Consider the following 12,351-nt stretch of genomic DNA (forward strand, 5'->3'; position numbering starts at 1 on the left):
CCACCCCCTTGACCTGTCCATCCTCCCTGGACTGACCTATCCCCCCACTACCTCCCCACCCATACTCTCCTCTCCACCTATCTTCTCCTCTATCCATCTTCAGTCCACCTCCCCCTCTCTCCCTATTTATTTCAGGATCCTCTTCCCCTCTCCCTTTTCTGATGAAGGGTCTAGGCCCGAAATGTCAGCTTTTGTGCTCCTAAGATGTTGCTTGGCCTGCTGTGTTCATCCAGCCCCACACTTTGTTATCTTGGATTCCCCAGCATCTGCAGTTCCCATCATCTCTGACCACATAAGAAAGCCATACAACTTAATAAGTTGCTAAAGGCTTCATGCTTCTAGTTCAAAATCCCAATACTAAAATAAATATTAAAATATACATAAATTACACATCTTACATTATAGCTTTAACACAATATGCATGCAGACATTAGTTTTAGCAAAATCTGGATTTTTTTAAATGAGTTAATGTTTACAAATGTGGCTGCAGATGAAAATTAATTCTGATGTGATGGGAAAAATCAAGAGGATGGTGTATGTCGGCACAAATTTTGATATGGTGGACAGATGATGGGCTCAAGAATTTCATCTCAGTCTCAGTCATTTTGCAGGTAGTAAGTGGCTGTACTTTATTTCCTGAGACTTGTACTACACAAATAAAGACAAAAACAAATGCTGAGTGATACAAAGAGAGAAACAGTTAGCATCGAATCTGGTATGACTCTTTAGAATGGAAAGGTGTTGGAAAATGGTGACGTTTATGCTTCTGACAAAAGTACTGTATTGTATGAAGTATGCGGTATTCTGCACAGTACCATCTTCTGAAACTTAAAGCAAATAGCATCACATGCTGATCCAGTCACCTCTAGAATCTGATGTCAAAATTTCAGTGATGGACTTGATAACTATGACAGAATGAATCTTTATAACTGAACCAGTATCCTGGCAAAATATTCAGGTGTTATGAGAACTTTTTGCACAGGCCAGCTGAGCATCGATTCATATTGACACAGATAGGCTTCACAGAGAACGCACATAATTGTGGGAGTATAATCTGTGAATGTAAAGTGCAGATCCCTTTACATGTGCTGATTATAGATTGAGACACAGAGATGATCTTGCCTCCAGCAAATAATGATAAATAATGCCCAGGACAATGTGGAAAAAACACGAAACATTTAATGCTAGGTGTGTTATCTTTAACTCTTAAGGTTATTGCATATATATTTTAAGGTCCAGGATTGTTGACAAGCCTTCATTTTTTTCTCAAGACAATGAATAAAATCCTTAATTTTTCTCATTTTACAAATATTTTGAAAGTGTCTTTCCGTAATGTTAACATTTCTGTTTAGAAATGTATTATGGCATGAAAACAGTTGATAGTAGAAAACTGCCCAGAAAAAAAGGCAATTTCCCTCAAATTTTTCATAACTCAGAATGTAATACAAAAGTTTTTATCCATATCATTAGATTTTCCATCCCACTGGTCACCTGGAGACTGCTTGGAAAATGCATTTGTAATGGATAATGATTATCAGAGCAAGAGCACATTATGAATTAGACTAATATAATTATTGCTTTCTCCATCCAATTCTTTTAATTGTATTTTGGAGTTTCAAATAACTAATTCCTTTGTGGGCCATTTAAGGAGAGTTAGATTTCTTTTGAAGTGGCTCTCTGATTGACTCCAACGGTTTTCCTTCTAAAAGTTCCACGAGGTTTCTTAAATCAGGCATTTGCAACCAAATGACCCTATGGAGCAGCATTCCCATGGAATTTGGGGCTCAAATTCAGAATATCAGTGATATTTTGTTGCATTCTTTAATTAATGATTCAATGAATATCTATTTTTCAAATAGTAATCATATTAGTTAGGATGAATTCCCTTAATGGCTGCGTCATTCTGTGTAAGCAAATTCCATTTCACTCTCAATAAATTTTCGTCAGTACAGATGCAGCTTAACTGATGGGCTTTTTCCAAGATATATTTTGTAAAAGATTGTCATCTCTAAAATGTGCAACAGAATAATTAAAAAAAAAACCAAGTATCCTGAGGAGTGGTAAGTAACTAGCCATGGCATCCACCTTGTAGAAGTACAGAAAAACTAACCAAAGACACCCAAAACAAAAATTGTCCTGAAGGGTCACTGAACTTGAAATTTTAAACTCTGCTTTCGCTCCACATATGCTGCCAAATCTGCTGAGCTTTTCCAGTAATTTTTACTTTTGTTTGCAGAAGTACAGGTTTGATACAAGTTGGCCAAAAAACTTAACCGATTTTTATGTACCAGCATGTTTTGCAAAGCACAGACTTTTCCGAATAACCTTAAACTACTGCAAGCCATTTCTAAACCAAACATAAACAAGGATCATTAGAACATGGCTGAAGACTGGACTCTGTCCTGCAATGATGTGCCTGCTTGCAACACCCCAACCTTGCTGATTATTAAGAGGACCTTTATAACAACAAACAATTACACTTTGAAGCAGAGTTAAATCTTTCAGATACCCTTAAGGTGATTGCTGAAATGCAAACCCTACTATGTGGAACCACAGTAAAGCATTTACAATCAACATTTTGAAAAGTGAGGACAGTCGATTAGACAATTATAAACAGTTCTGAACCATAAATAACAATTAACAGATAAAAATGAGCAACAAAACCCCTAAAAATTGTTCTGAATGTTAGAAATAGGATATTTCACAAGAGCAACAAAACTGCTCATAAGGAACAACACTGGATTTAATTAAGAATGGAAGTTTCTACCCCATGTTATTTAAAAGAACCTGTGTTGGACAGTAAGATTCTGTCAATGAAACACCCTTATGTCCATCCAAAAAAGGGTAAAGATAATACAAAAAAAATTGGCAGTGCAGTTTGTAAGGAGTAACTTGGAATCAAGTGATCCTACGTAGCCCAGGAAGATCTACAATCAACACTGAACTGATTGTTTTATACGCTTATAATTTTATAGTACAATAAGTGAACTGCAATGTTAAATCTAGAGTAAATGTTACCTTCAAGCAAGGCTTGTTTGTCCGTTTTTTTCCTCATGAATCTCCAGTTTAAAAAAGTAAGCAAACTGTGCTGCAAGACATATTTTTGCTTATCAGTAGTCACCATTTAGGCAAGGAATCGTCTTTTTCACCAATCTCACCCTTACGCCAATATCTGCAAAGAGCTCACCAAATATCATCAACCCTGGAGAAGTTCATCTTACAAATTAGATACCTTGACCAATATCAAAATCACATTGTACCGTGGTATTAATTGAAGCCAGTTGTAAATTGAGACTGTCAAAGACTTTGCCATCACTATGGAAGTTCTGAAGATATGGAACAAGAAAAAGTATTTTAGCTCTAACGTAGTTGTTGCCTTAAGACAAGCAACCCACATTGATCAGTTAGGGTTAGGACAACTCCTGTAGCTGACAAGTTTCCAGGACATCTGCTCTTTCCTATTCTTAGTTTCTATTTTAGACCATAAGACATACGAGCAGAAATTAGACCATTCAGCCCATCCAGTCTGCTCCACCATTCAATCATGGCTGATAAGTTTCTCAACCCCATTCTCCCCTTAACCCGTGATTCCCATGACAATCAAGAACCTATCTCATGTCATGAAAGTTCCTGTATGGCAGGAAATCTAACTGCTGTAATAATTTGAAACTAAATATTAAGATAAAGAGTTGGCAATTAAAGTTTACAAACTTTATAAGATAACTGACACTGGGAATACATGAACAATTACCGTATAATTATATATCTGCAAGTCTGGATGAGTGCAACTACCAGCTAGAAGGACAAGGACAGCAAATTCATAAGAACACCAGCACCAGCAAGTTTCCCTCCAAGACACTCATCATCCTGACTTGGAAATATATCACCATTCCTTCAGTGTCGCCAAGTCAAATCCTGGACTTGTCTCCTCCATGACATTATGGGTATACCTACAGCACTGGAGGATTGTATCAGATCAAGGCAGCAGCACACCAATGCCTTCTCAAGGGCATCTAGGGACTGTCAATAAAATGCTGGCCCAGCAATGCCCACATGCCACATGTGAATTTTAAAAAAATACCAAAAAGTAGTCTTTTACTGCTCTTGACTAAGTAACACTTCCAAAACTAACGCCTTGGGTTGCAACAGACGTTAATTCAGAGCAGACTACTGAAGGAAACCGTAGAAATATCTCCTACGGGTCAACCAGAGAATGGTGCTGATAATAGGAGAAACAAAATAACCTAAAGACAGTTTTCAGATTTAGATCCTAACCCAAATCTAAAATGAGATAAATACTAAACAAGAAACAATCCTGCAGATAATCTTATGTGGAATGGTACGCTAGAGACTTAATATGAATTGTAAGTTAGAACATTACATTTTAGTACCCATTTGCTTTTGATTAATTTATTACACCTTGCAGGTCAGAGACAATAGGTGAAGGAATGAATGCCACTAAACAAGCAATTGCATTCCTAAGTTCAACTGGAAAATACAAGATAACTTATGCTGTTCAGTTTGTTGGTTAGGCTGGAAGCAATAGGATTTATTTCATTCCAATGAACCATGAGAAATATAATGGGCATCTTGAACCAATAAAAACAAGCAACCAGACCTTATGTAAGTAAGAAACAAATTTGAAGCCTTTATTTACAAAAAGGTTTAAAAACAAATAATACCTTGTCTTCACATAATTGTTTTATAAAAGGTCCATTAAGTTACAGTTCTGTAACGTAATGAAAGAACAGAACACATTAATTACATTGTCGTCACATTGGTCTGGGGATTTTGACCTATCGCTAAGCTCGTTGAAATCTAATAATGATGGACTGAATTCTGCAACATGCATTGGATGGTTTGAGGCAAGTACCAGCTAATCGCTACAGGTCTTCCTGCTCAGCTGCTCTAGATGCATGCAGAATACAATGCATAAGACTCAATATATCACATAGTATTTACAGCTCTTATATAATGTACTAAAGGGGTTGCATAGCAAGTCATGCTGCATCAAAACCAGCATCACTTAGTTGATGTACGTACTTAATGCTACTTATGGAATTGCAATACTGTAAAAAGACAAGACTGGCTTTTCAAAGATTTTTAAAATTTCACCTTTTTGATCCTACAGAAGTAAAATGCTAAGTAAAACAGTGGTACTGAAGTGTTAATTATGAATTGTCATTAATTCTGGGATGTACATGTTAACAGCCACTTTGAAAGCCATAACAGCATTACAATCCAATATTTCAGAATGCATGTCTAGCCTTGCACTGTGCTAGTACAGAAAGAATTGCCTATCTCTCCAAATCAAGGGCATGAATTTCAGCAGACAGCAACTTAAAACGATTTTTATCAGTTTTCAGCTAAGCCACAAAAAATGTGGTGTTCCAAAAGAGGAAAACTAAACTGTTTTTCACTTGTGAACTTGTGCTTCCTGCAATCTGATCTACAGAAAAAACACAGCCGTGAGCAAGAGAGAATTTGAAGCCTGGTACTTGACTAGGTGGACAGGAAGGTGAGTCAAAAATAAAAACACTGGTTAAAATGCAGTTAAATGACATTTCTGTAATATTTTGTTTGAAAAGGATTTAATCAAAGAAAACCCTAAGTGAAGTTAAAAATTCTATGTAAATTGGACAGTGCCATTTTAAACTTTTTGGAGGAAGCCTAGCTTTGGTGTTAACTGAGGTGCTCCTGCACTGTTGTAATTACTGCCACTAAGAATGAAAATATACATTTTATAATAAAGCTGATGTTTTAAAAATCTCAGAAAATTCTTCAGTTGAAAAATGTTCATTGTCATAAACAATATTACATCACATAATCTGGCACCAACGACATCAGTGCAGGGGTGTGATCAGTATAAACTGTAAGTTTTTAAAATTGAAATTAAACTCATTCAAGGTTTATTTCATTGCAACAATGCAGTTCATGTACAAACAAGCATTGTAGCTGCAGCACTAAGCATGTCAGATGCTGGTTTTGGTTCAGCTAGCTGCACTTCTGATATGTTAGAACTGTGTGTACGGGAGGCATTCCCAGAAAAAAAATGATGTCAAAAGGAAAAATTGTAAGGCAACACTTACAGGTCTCCTTCTTCAACTGCAGCAAATACAAGAGCTTCGGTAATATTGTTTGTTACCACAAACTGGTAGCAGAGATGCTGTCACACTAAGCCAGCAGGCACGGAAAATCCATAAACAGTTAACTCAATGGTGTGAAGTAGTTCAAGTTTCTGGGCTTTCTCATCTCACTTGTGAGAAGAAGAAGCAGCAAAATTCCCATAAAATAGAGGAACCAGTCACTCTTTAAAGTGCAAATTCGATGGTCCACAATCCTGAATAGCTAAAATTCCTGTTTTTATTTTAAGTGCCATGTATTAGATGGGAATGGTAAAAACCAGTTGATACTTATTGCATGCTTTTAGGAAGAGGGGAAAATAACTGCTTGAAAATTCATCCAGGTAATTATTTTTCCCACTTTCTCCAGCAATCTTTGATAAAGAAAATCTGCATTGGAACCAAATAGGCAAATTATATGATCATGGAGTTTCCTTACCAAGGTCAAAATGACCAAGAAGTTGGCACAAATCTAGTGAACATAAAGAACTCAGACACAGATAAAAATTAGATCCAGTATATGTGGCCCAAAAAATTAATCTCCCCATTTCCGGTCAAGGCTGCTGTTTATTGGCTTCTTCTTCATATGCATTTCCCGTACCATTTTGAACATAGGATGACCCTGAGCCAAGACCATACAGGTGGCCACAATATTTGGCATCATCAATGTGATCTTCAAAGAACATCTAGAGGTGAAGAAACAAATAAGACAAGCAAACAAATTAAACTTCAGTAAAGTCATTACTGAGTAAAAGATTCATGTCATTAGTCACAAGAAGTCATCAGGCTCTGTCTTGAACTTACTTAAAGACCACCCTCCTTTGGGGTACAGAATTCCGAAGGTTCACCGCACTGAGGAGTAAAGTTCCTCTTCATCTTGGTCCAAAATGGCTTCTAGATTCCCTCCCATCCCTACCCAAAGGAAATATCTGTTCTGCATTTACCCTGCCTATCCTTTTAAGAATTTTGTGATTTTCTGAGAATGCCTCTCATTGGTCTAAACTCCAGAGATTACATGCCCAGTCTGCTCAATCTCTCATAAAATCGTGCCATCACAGGAATCAGTCTGGTGAACCTGTACTGCCCTTCGTGAGAAACTTATGTTCCCTTTTGCAAGGGGTCCAGAAATGCACAGAATAATCAAGGTGTGTTCTCACCAACGTTTTATACAATTAAAGCAAGTCTTCTTTGCCCCTGTACTCCTAACCTCTTACAATAATGGCTTTAAAATACCATTTGTCTGCCAAACTGATTCATAAGAATTGCGAGATCCCTTTGGCAACAATTTTCCAATCATAGAAGTTCCTGGAAAAGCTCAGCAGGTCTGGCAGCATCTGACCCTTCCTCAACTGGACCTGAAATGTGAACTGATGTTTTTCCTTCACAGGTGCTGCCAGATCTGCTGAGTTTTTCCAGCAACTTCTGTTTCTGTTCCTGATTTACAACATCCACAGTTCTTTTGGTTTTTCACAATTTCTTATCTCTCACTATTTAAAAAATGAACCTGAACCTCTGTTCCACTACTAAAGTGGATAACCTCACATTTATGTACACCTTACTCTTGCATATTCACACATCCTGTCCAAATCCTCTTGAATTTTTTTTTGGGTATGCAATAGTTACATGTCGCTTCTAGTTTCGCATCCCCACCCCCGCCAACTGGCATCTATTTCCTGGTTCTCTATTTCTCTCCTTTCTTAAATAGGAATTACATTTGCAACTTTGTAATTTGTAGGTAACACAGAAATATGAACAGAATTTGAAATGATCATTGATGCATCCAATATCACACCTTTCATACTCTAGGATGAAGATCATTGGGTCCTGGGGATTTGTTACCTTTCAGTTCTATTAGTTTCTCCAACACGACTACTTTTTACTAATGCTAGCTGGTATGTAGAAAAATGAGGCGATTTCATAGTAACTTATAAAATTCTAACCGGTTTGGCAGGGTAAATGCAGGAAGGATGTTCTCAACGACCAGAGAGTCTGGAAATGTGTTAAAAGCCATCATGATTACAACATTTTTTAAGATAACTTTATAAGTATGCAACTTTGACTACCGTTCTTAAAGATTCTTCATTAGCCAAAGCTGTCTTGCTTTTCCTGTTGGATACTTTTGCTTTAAAAAGGAATACATGTTTTTTGTAAACCAAGCATTAATTCTTTACATACACCAGCCTTTCGTTACCCACCGTCAAAGATTTCGATGCTGTTTTTCAGATCACCACAGCCAATCTCTGCAGTCCTTACCTGTTCTGGCCTACATGCAACTCCAAATCCATAAAAATGTAATTCTTAATTGCCCTCAAAAGGCCTAGCAAGCCACTCAGCTCCAGGGCATTTAGGGATGAGCAATAAATGCTAGTGACACCCACATTCCCTGAATGAAAATTTTTTTTTAAAAAGTCCATATAAATTCAAAACAAGGGCAATTATGAAGTTAAGATCCCAGACTTAAATGGAACTACATCTTTAATCAAACTTAAAAACTTATTTTACAAGAATTCTTAATTCCATTTTTCTCGCTACATCAAAATAGCCTGGTTCTCCAATTGGTTCTCAATATATTGCTCCAAATCTTGGACATTTTTCTTCCATAGTATTGCTGCTCATTAGATATACCCAGTCCTTTACCCTTGCTATTTGCACCTACAATTTCATGATTTATATCATGCCCTGCAGTATCATTACTATTTGGTGGCCCATAAACCAAACCCAATTGGTTGACCTTATTTCTTAGCTTCACACAGATTCTATATTTCGTTCTTTCAATTGGAAATCTCCATCATTAGTGCACTCATTCCATCCCTTCAGTTTTCTGACTTGGTTGTTCTGCAGCCATTTCTCTGTAGTGGCAATTAACTCCTACCTATTTACTGCTTCTAGCACCATAAGAACATCTACCTTATTGCAAATGCTGAGTATATTCACATGGAATGCCTTTAATTCTGCCTTCTTGTAACCATTCTGTAATTAATCTTTGATTAATTCTATGATCTGTTTCCTCTGTCGATTATGTTTTGTATTTCCCATAACAAACTTTCTTTTTCTCCAACCAAAGCGTCTATCAGACTCCTACCCAGTTGATAAGCTAATCTTTACACTATCATTAAAGTGTAATCCTCCATCTTGTGTTGATCCCACCCACCTACATACCATAATGATAATTCAGCCAAGATTAAAACACATTTTGTTTCATAAACAGTATCATTACAACACAGAAGAAGGTCAGCATCTGGTCCATCATATCAATGGGAGCTCTCCAAATAAGCCATGCACTTGGTGCCATTCCCCAGCTTTCTCCCTGTAACCCTGCAAATTCATTCTCTTCAGATAATAATGTAATACCCCCTTCAATACCTGAATTGAATCTGCTTCCCCCACTCTCTCAGGCAGCACCATCTGGATCTTCTTAACCATTTATTGCATGAAAAAGATTTTCCTCATGTCTCCATTACTTCTTTAATGAATACCCAAAATCTGTCCTGCTGATTCTGAATTCTTTCACAAATGGCAACAATGTTTGTAGTCTGCCCACGCACCTTTGAATACTGCTGCAAAATCTCCTTTTGACCTCATCATCTCCAAGGAAATGAGTCCTAATTTCTATATGTCTACCTACGAAATTAAGTTATTTATCCCTGGAATCATTATTGACAATCTTTTCTTTCTGTACTCTCTCTAGTGTTTTCACATTCTTCTTAAAGTACGGTGCCCAGTTATGTGCACGATACCATAGATAAAACAAATGCAGCATTTTATGTAAATTTACTGTAGTCTCCTTATTGCAGTACTCTATCTACCACGAATAATGCTTAAGATACTTTATGCTGAGTACTCTCTTAATCTGCCCTATCACCTTCAATGGTGTGCAATTATGTACCCAAGCAGCTCTATATCTGCAGGGCTCCTAAAATTGTTCCCTTTAGTTTTTTCTTTGTGTTCTTCCTGTACAAGGAACCTCACAGTTCTCTGCATTTAATTTAATTAATCTGCCATTTGCTACCTTTTTCCATAATTTGTCTATATCATTTTGAAGTTCCACAAAATCATCATGGCTAACAATACTTTCATGTTTTAAGTCATCCGCAAATGCTAAAATTGTGGCTGCTGTAACAACTTCTTGGTAATTAATATACATTTGGCCAAAGTCCCAACACAGCTAGGAATTCTCTCCTCAGACCAAAAAATATCCATTATCACTATTGTTTCATTCAGCCAATGTTATATCCATGTTACCACTTTGTTCATAAATCTGTTTCCCATTATATCAAATGCTTCTTTGAAGTCAATGTGCACCATGTCACTCCCATCAACCTCCTCTGTGAAATCAAAAAACTCCAAACAGTTAAGCACACTTCCCCTCATTAAATCCATGCTGGCTTCCTTAATAAACCCATACTTGCCCAAGTAACAATCAACTTCATTGCACATTATTAACTCTAGAAGCTTTCTCACCACTAAAATGAAGCTGATTGACTATAGTTGCTCAGTTTAGGGCTAAAACTCCAACAAAGCTGATTTACAGGCTTAGAAATTGGAATGTGTAGTTACCCCACATGACTGAGGTGATGCAGGCAGAAAGGAGCCCCAACACAGCTAGGAATGTGCCATCTGCTTGGTTCTACGGTTGCACCACACACCTCAGCAGTGAACAGCAACAGGCACAACATGGAATCCACATTCCTGTGAAGCTAAAACATAAAAGGCAGCCTGCAATATTAAAGGAATTAAATTGCTGGTCTTGAAATAGTTTCAGAAAGCAAACAAGTAAATAACATCAATGAAGTAGCCAGAGTGAGAGAATCCAATTGGTTCTTCAATTTAGCGCTAAATGTTTTGGTGTTGGAAAGATGGTGAGGTTCTGTTCCTGAGAACGAAAAAAGAATGGGAGCCACTCTACGCAGCGGTCAACAAAAGGAGTCTGAGGATCTGGTTGCAATATTTCAAAAAATTCAATAACTGTACACAAATGGCCAAGGTCAGTGAATGCATCACCTACATACCACATGGCCAACTTCACATTATGCTCAGCTCCCCCATCTGCAAATTCAAGCAACCACAGCTCACGTCTAACATGCACAACATCACCTGCAAGCACTTATCAATGTACATCTCTCAGATTCTGCGCACATCTGGGAATTCAGCTCTGACCAATTAACCAAACAAGTTCAATGATACGCTTCTATATCTCTTGCTGGGTAAAGTAAAACCTGATCAGAAGAACCTGAAAAGAGACTCTACAGAAGTGGGGAGAGGAGGCACGATTGCTTGTATTTGATCGACTGGAGGAGATAGTGCACCAGATTATTGGTAAAGTTATTTAGGCTACCTCAACTAGCATCAAGATATATTTCCATGTATGCACTTTGTCAGATCCCCATTAGAATCTATTGTGCAGCTTTTCTTGAAAAACCAAGTTTTTAATTCATTTATGGGATGTGGGCCTCACTGGTTAGTCCAGCATTTATTGGCCATCCCTAATTAACTGTTAAGCATTAAGCACACTGCCTTAGGTCTGGTGTCACAGGAGGCCAGATCACACAGGATGGTAGTTTCCTTCCCTGAGGGATATTAATGAATGAGATAAGTTTTTTGACATTTGACAATGCATAGAAATGTAATTTCTAATTTTTTTTCAAAATTGAGTTCAAATTCCACTACTTGCAATGGCAGGATTTGAACCTAGGTCCCCAGACACTTAAGAAGGATCATTCAACCCAAAACGTTAAATCTGATTTCTCTCCAAGATGCTGCCAGACCTCCTGAGCTTTTCAAGCAATCTATTTTTGTGTGCCCAGAGTATTACCTAGGTTTGTGGATTAATAGTAGTAACAAATTACTGCAGATGCTGGAAACTATACTGAAAACAACAAATGCTGGAGATCACAGTGGGTCAGACAGCAAGCTAATGTAGAGTCTAGATGACTCTTCGCTCCGATTTGCTTTTATTCCAGATAGCAGTCTGAATGTGTTTTTAAAAGGGATGTACAAAATTAAAACACCTGAGACTTTTACCACAATCAAAATGGCATTAGGTGACATTCTTGACCCATAACTTTTAGATTAAAACTTACTGAATATCTTGAACATTGACTATTTTCAGACAAGTTTTCTACTTCTCTTCCCAGCTTACTGCTGTTCCTGACTTGCATCCTGTTCACTGTTTCCCATTTCCCTCCATTTCGTTCACTTCTGCCTTTTTCCAACATTGTTCCAACTTTAA

General features: G+C 37.4%; 1 protein-coding gene across 1 annotated transcript in view; it reads right to left on the reverse strand.

Annotated features, from left to right (window-relative positions):
- Nucleotides 1-4,619: 4,619 nt before the first annotated feature.
- The window catches only part of LOC125451920 (CCR4-NOT transcription complex subunit 7), a 45,006-nt gene continuing 37,274 nt past the window's right edge, over nucleotides 4,620-12,351 (reverse strand). The window contains exon 7 of the mRNA XM_048529672.2: nucleotides 4,620-6,808. Coding sequence (XP_048385629.1) covers nucleotides 6,677-6,808 — 132 coding nt within the window. The 3' untranslated portion in view covers nucleotides 4,620-6,676. The remainder of the gene's footprint in view (nucleotides 6,809-12,351) is intronic.

Source organism: Stegostoma tigrinum, chromosome 1, assembly GCF_030684315.1.
Source record: "Stegostoma tigrinum isolate sSteTig4 chromosome 1, sSteTig4.hap1, whole genome shotgun sequence".
NCBI classification, from domain to species: domain Eukaryota; kingdom Metazoa; phylum Chordata; class Chondrichthyes; order Orectolobiformes; family Stegostomatidae; genus Stegostoma; species Stegostoma tigrinum.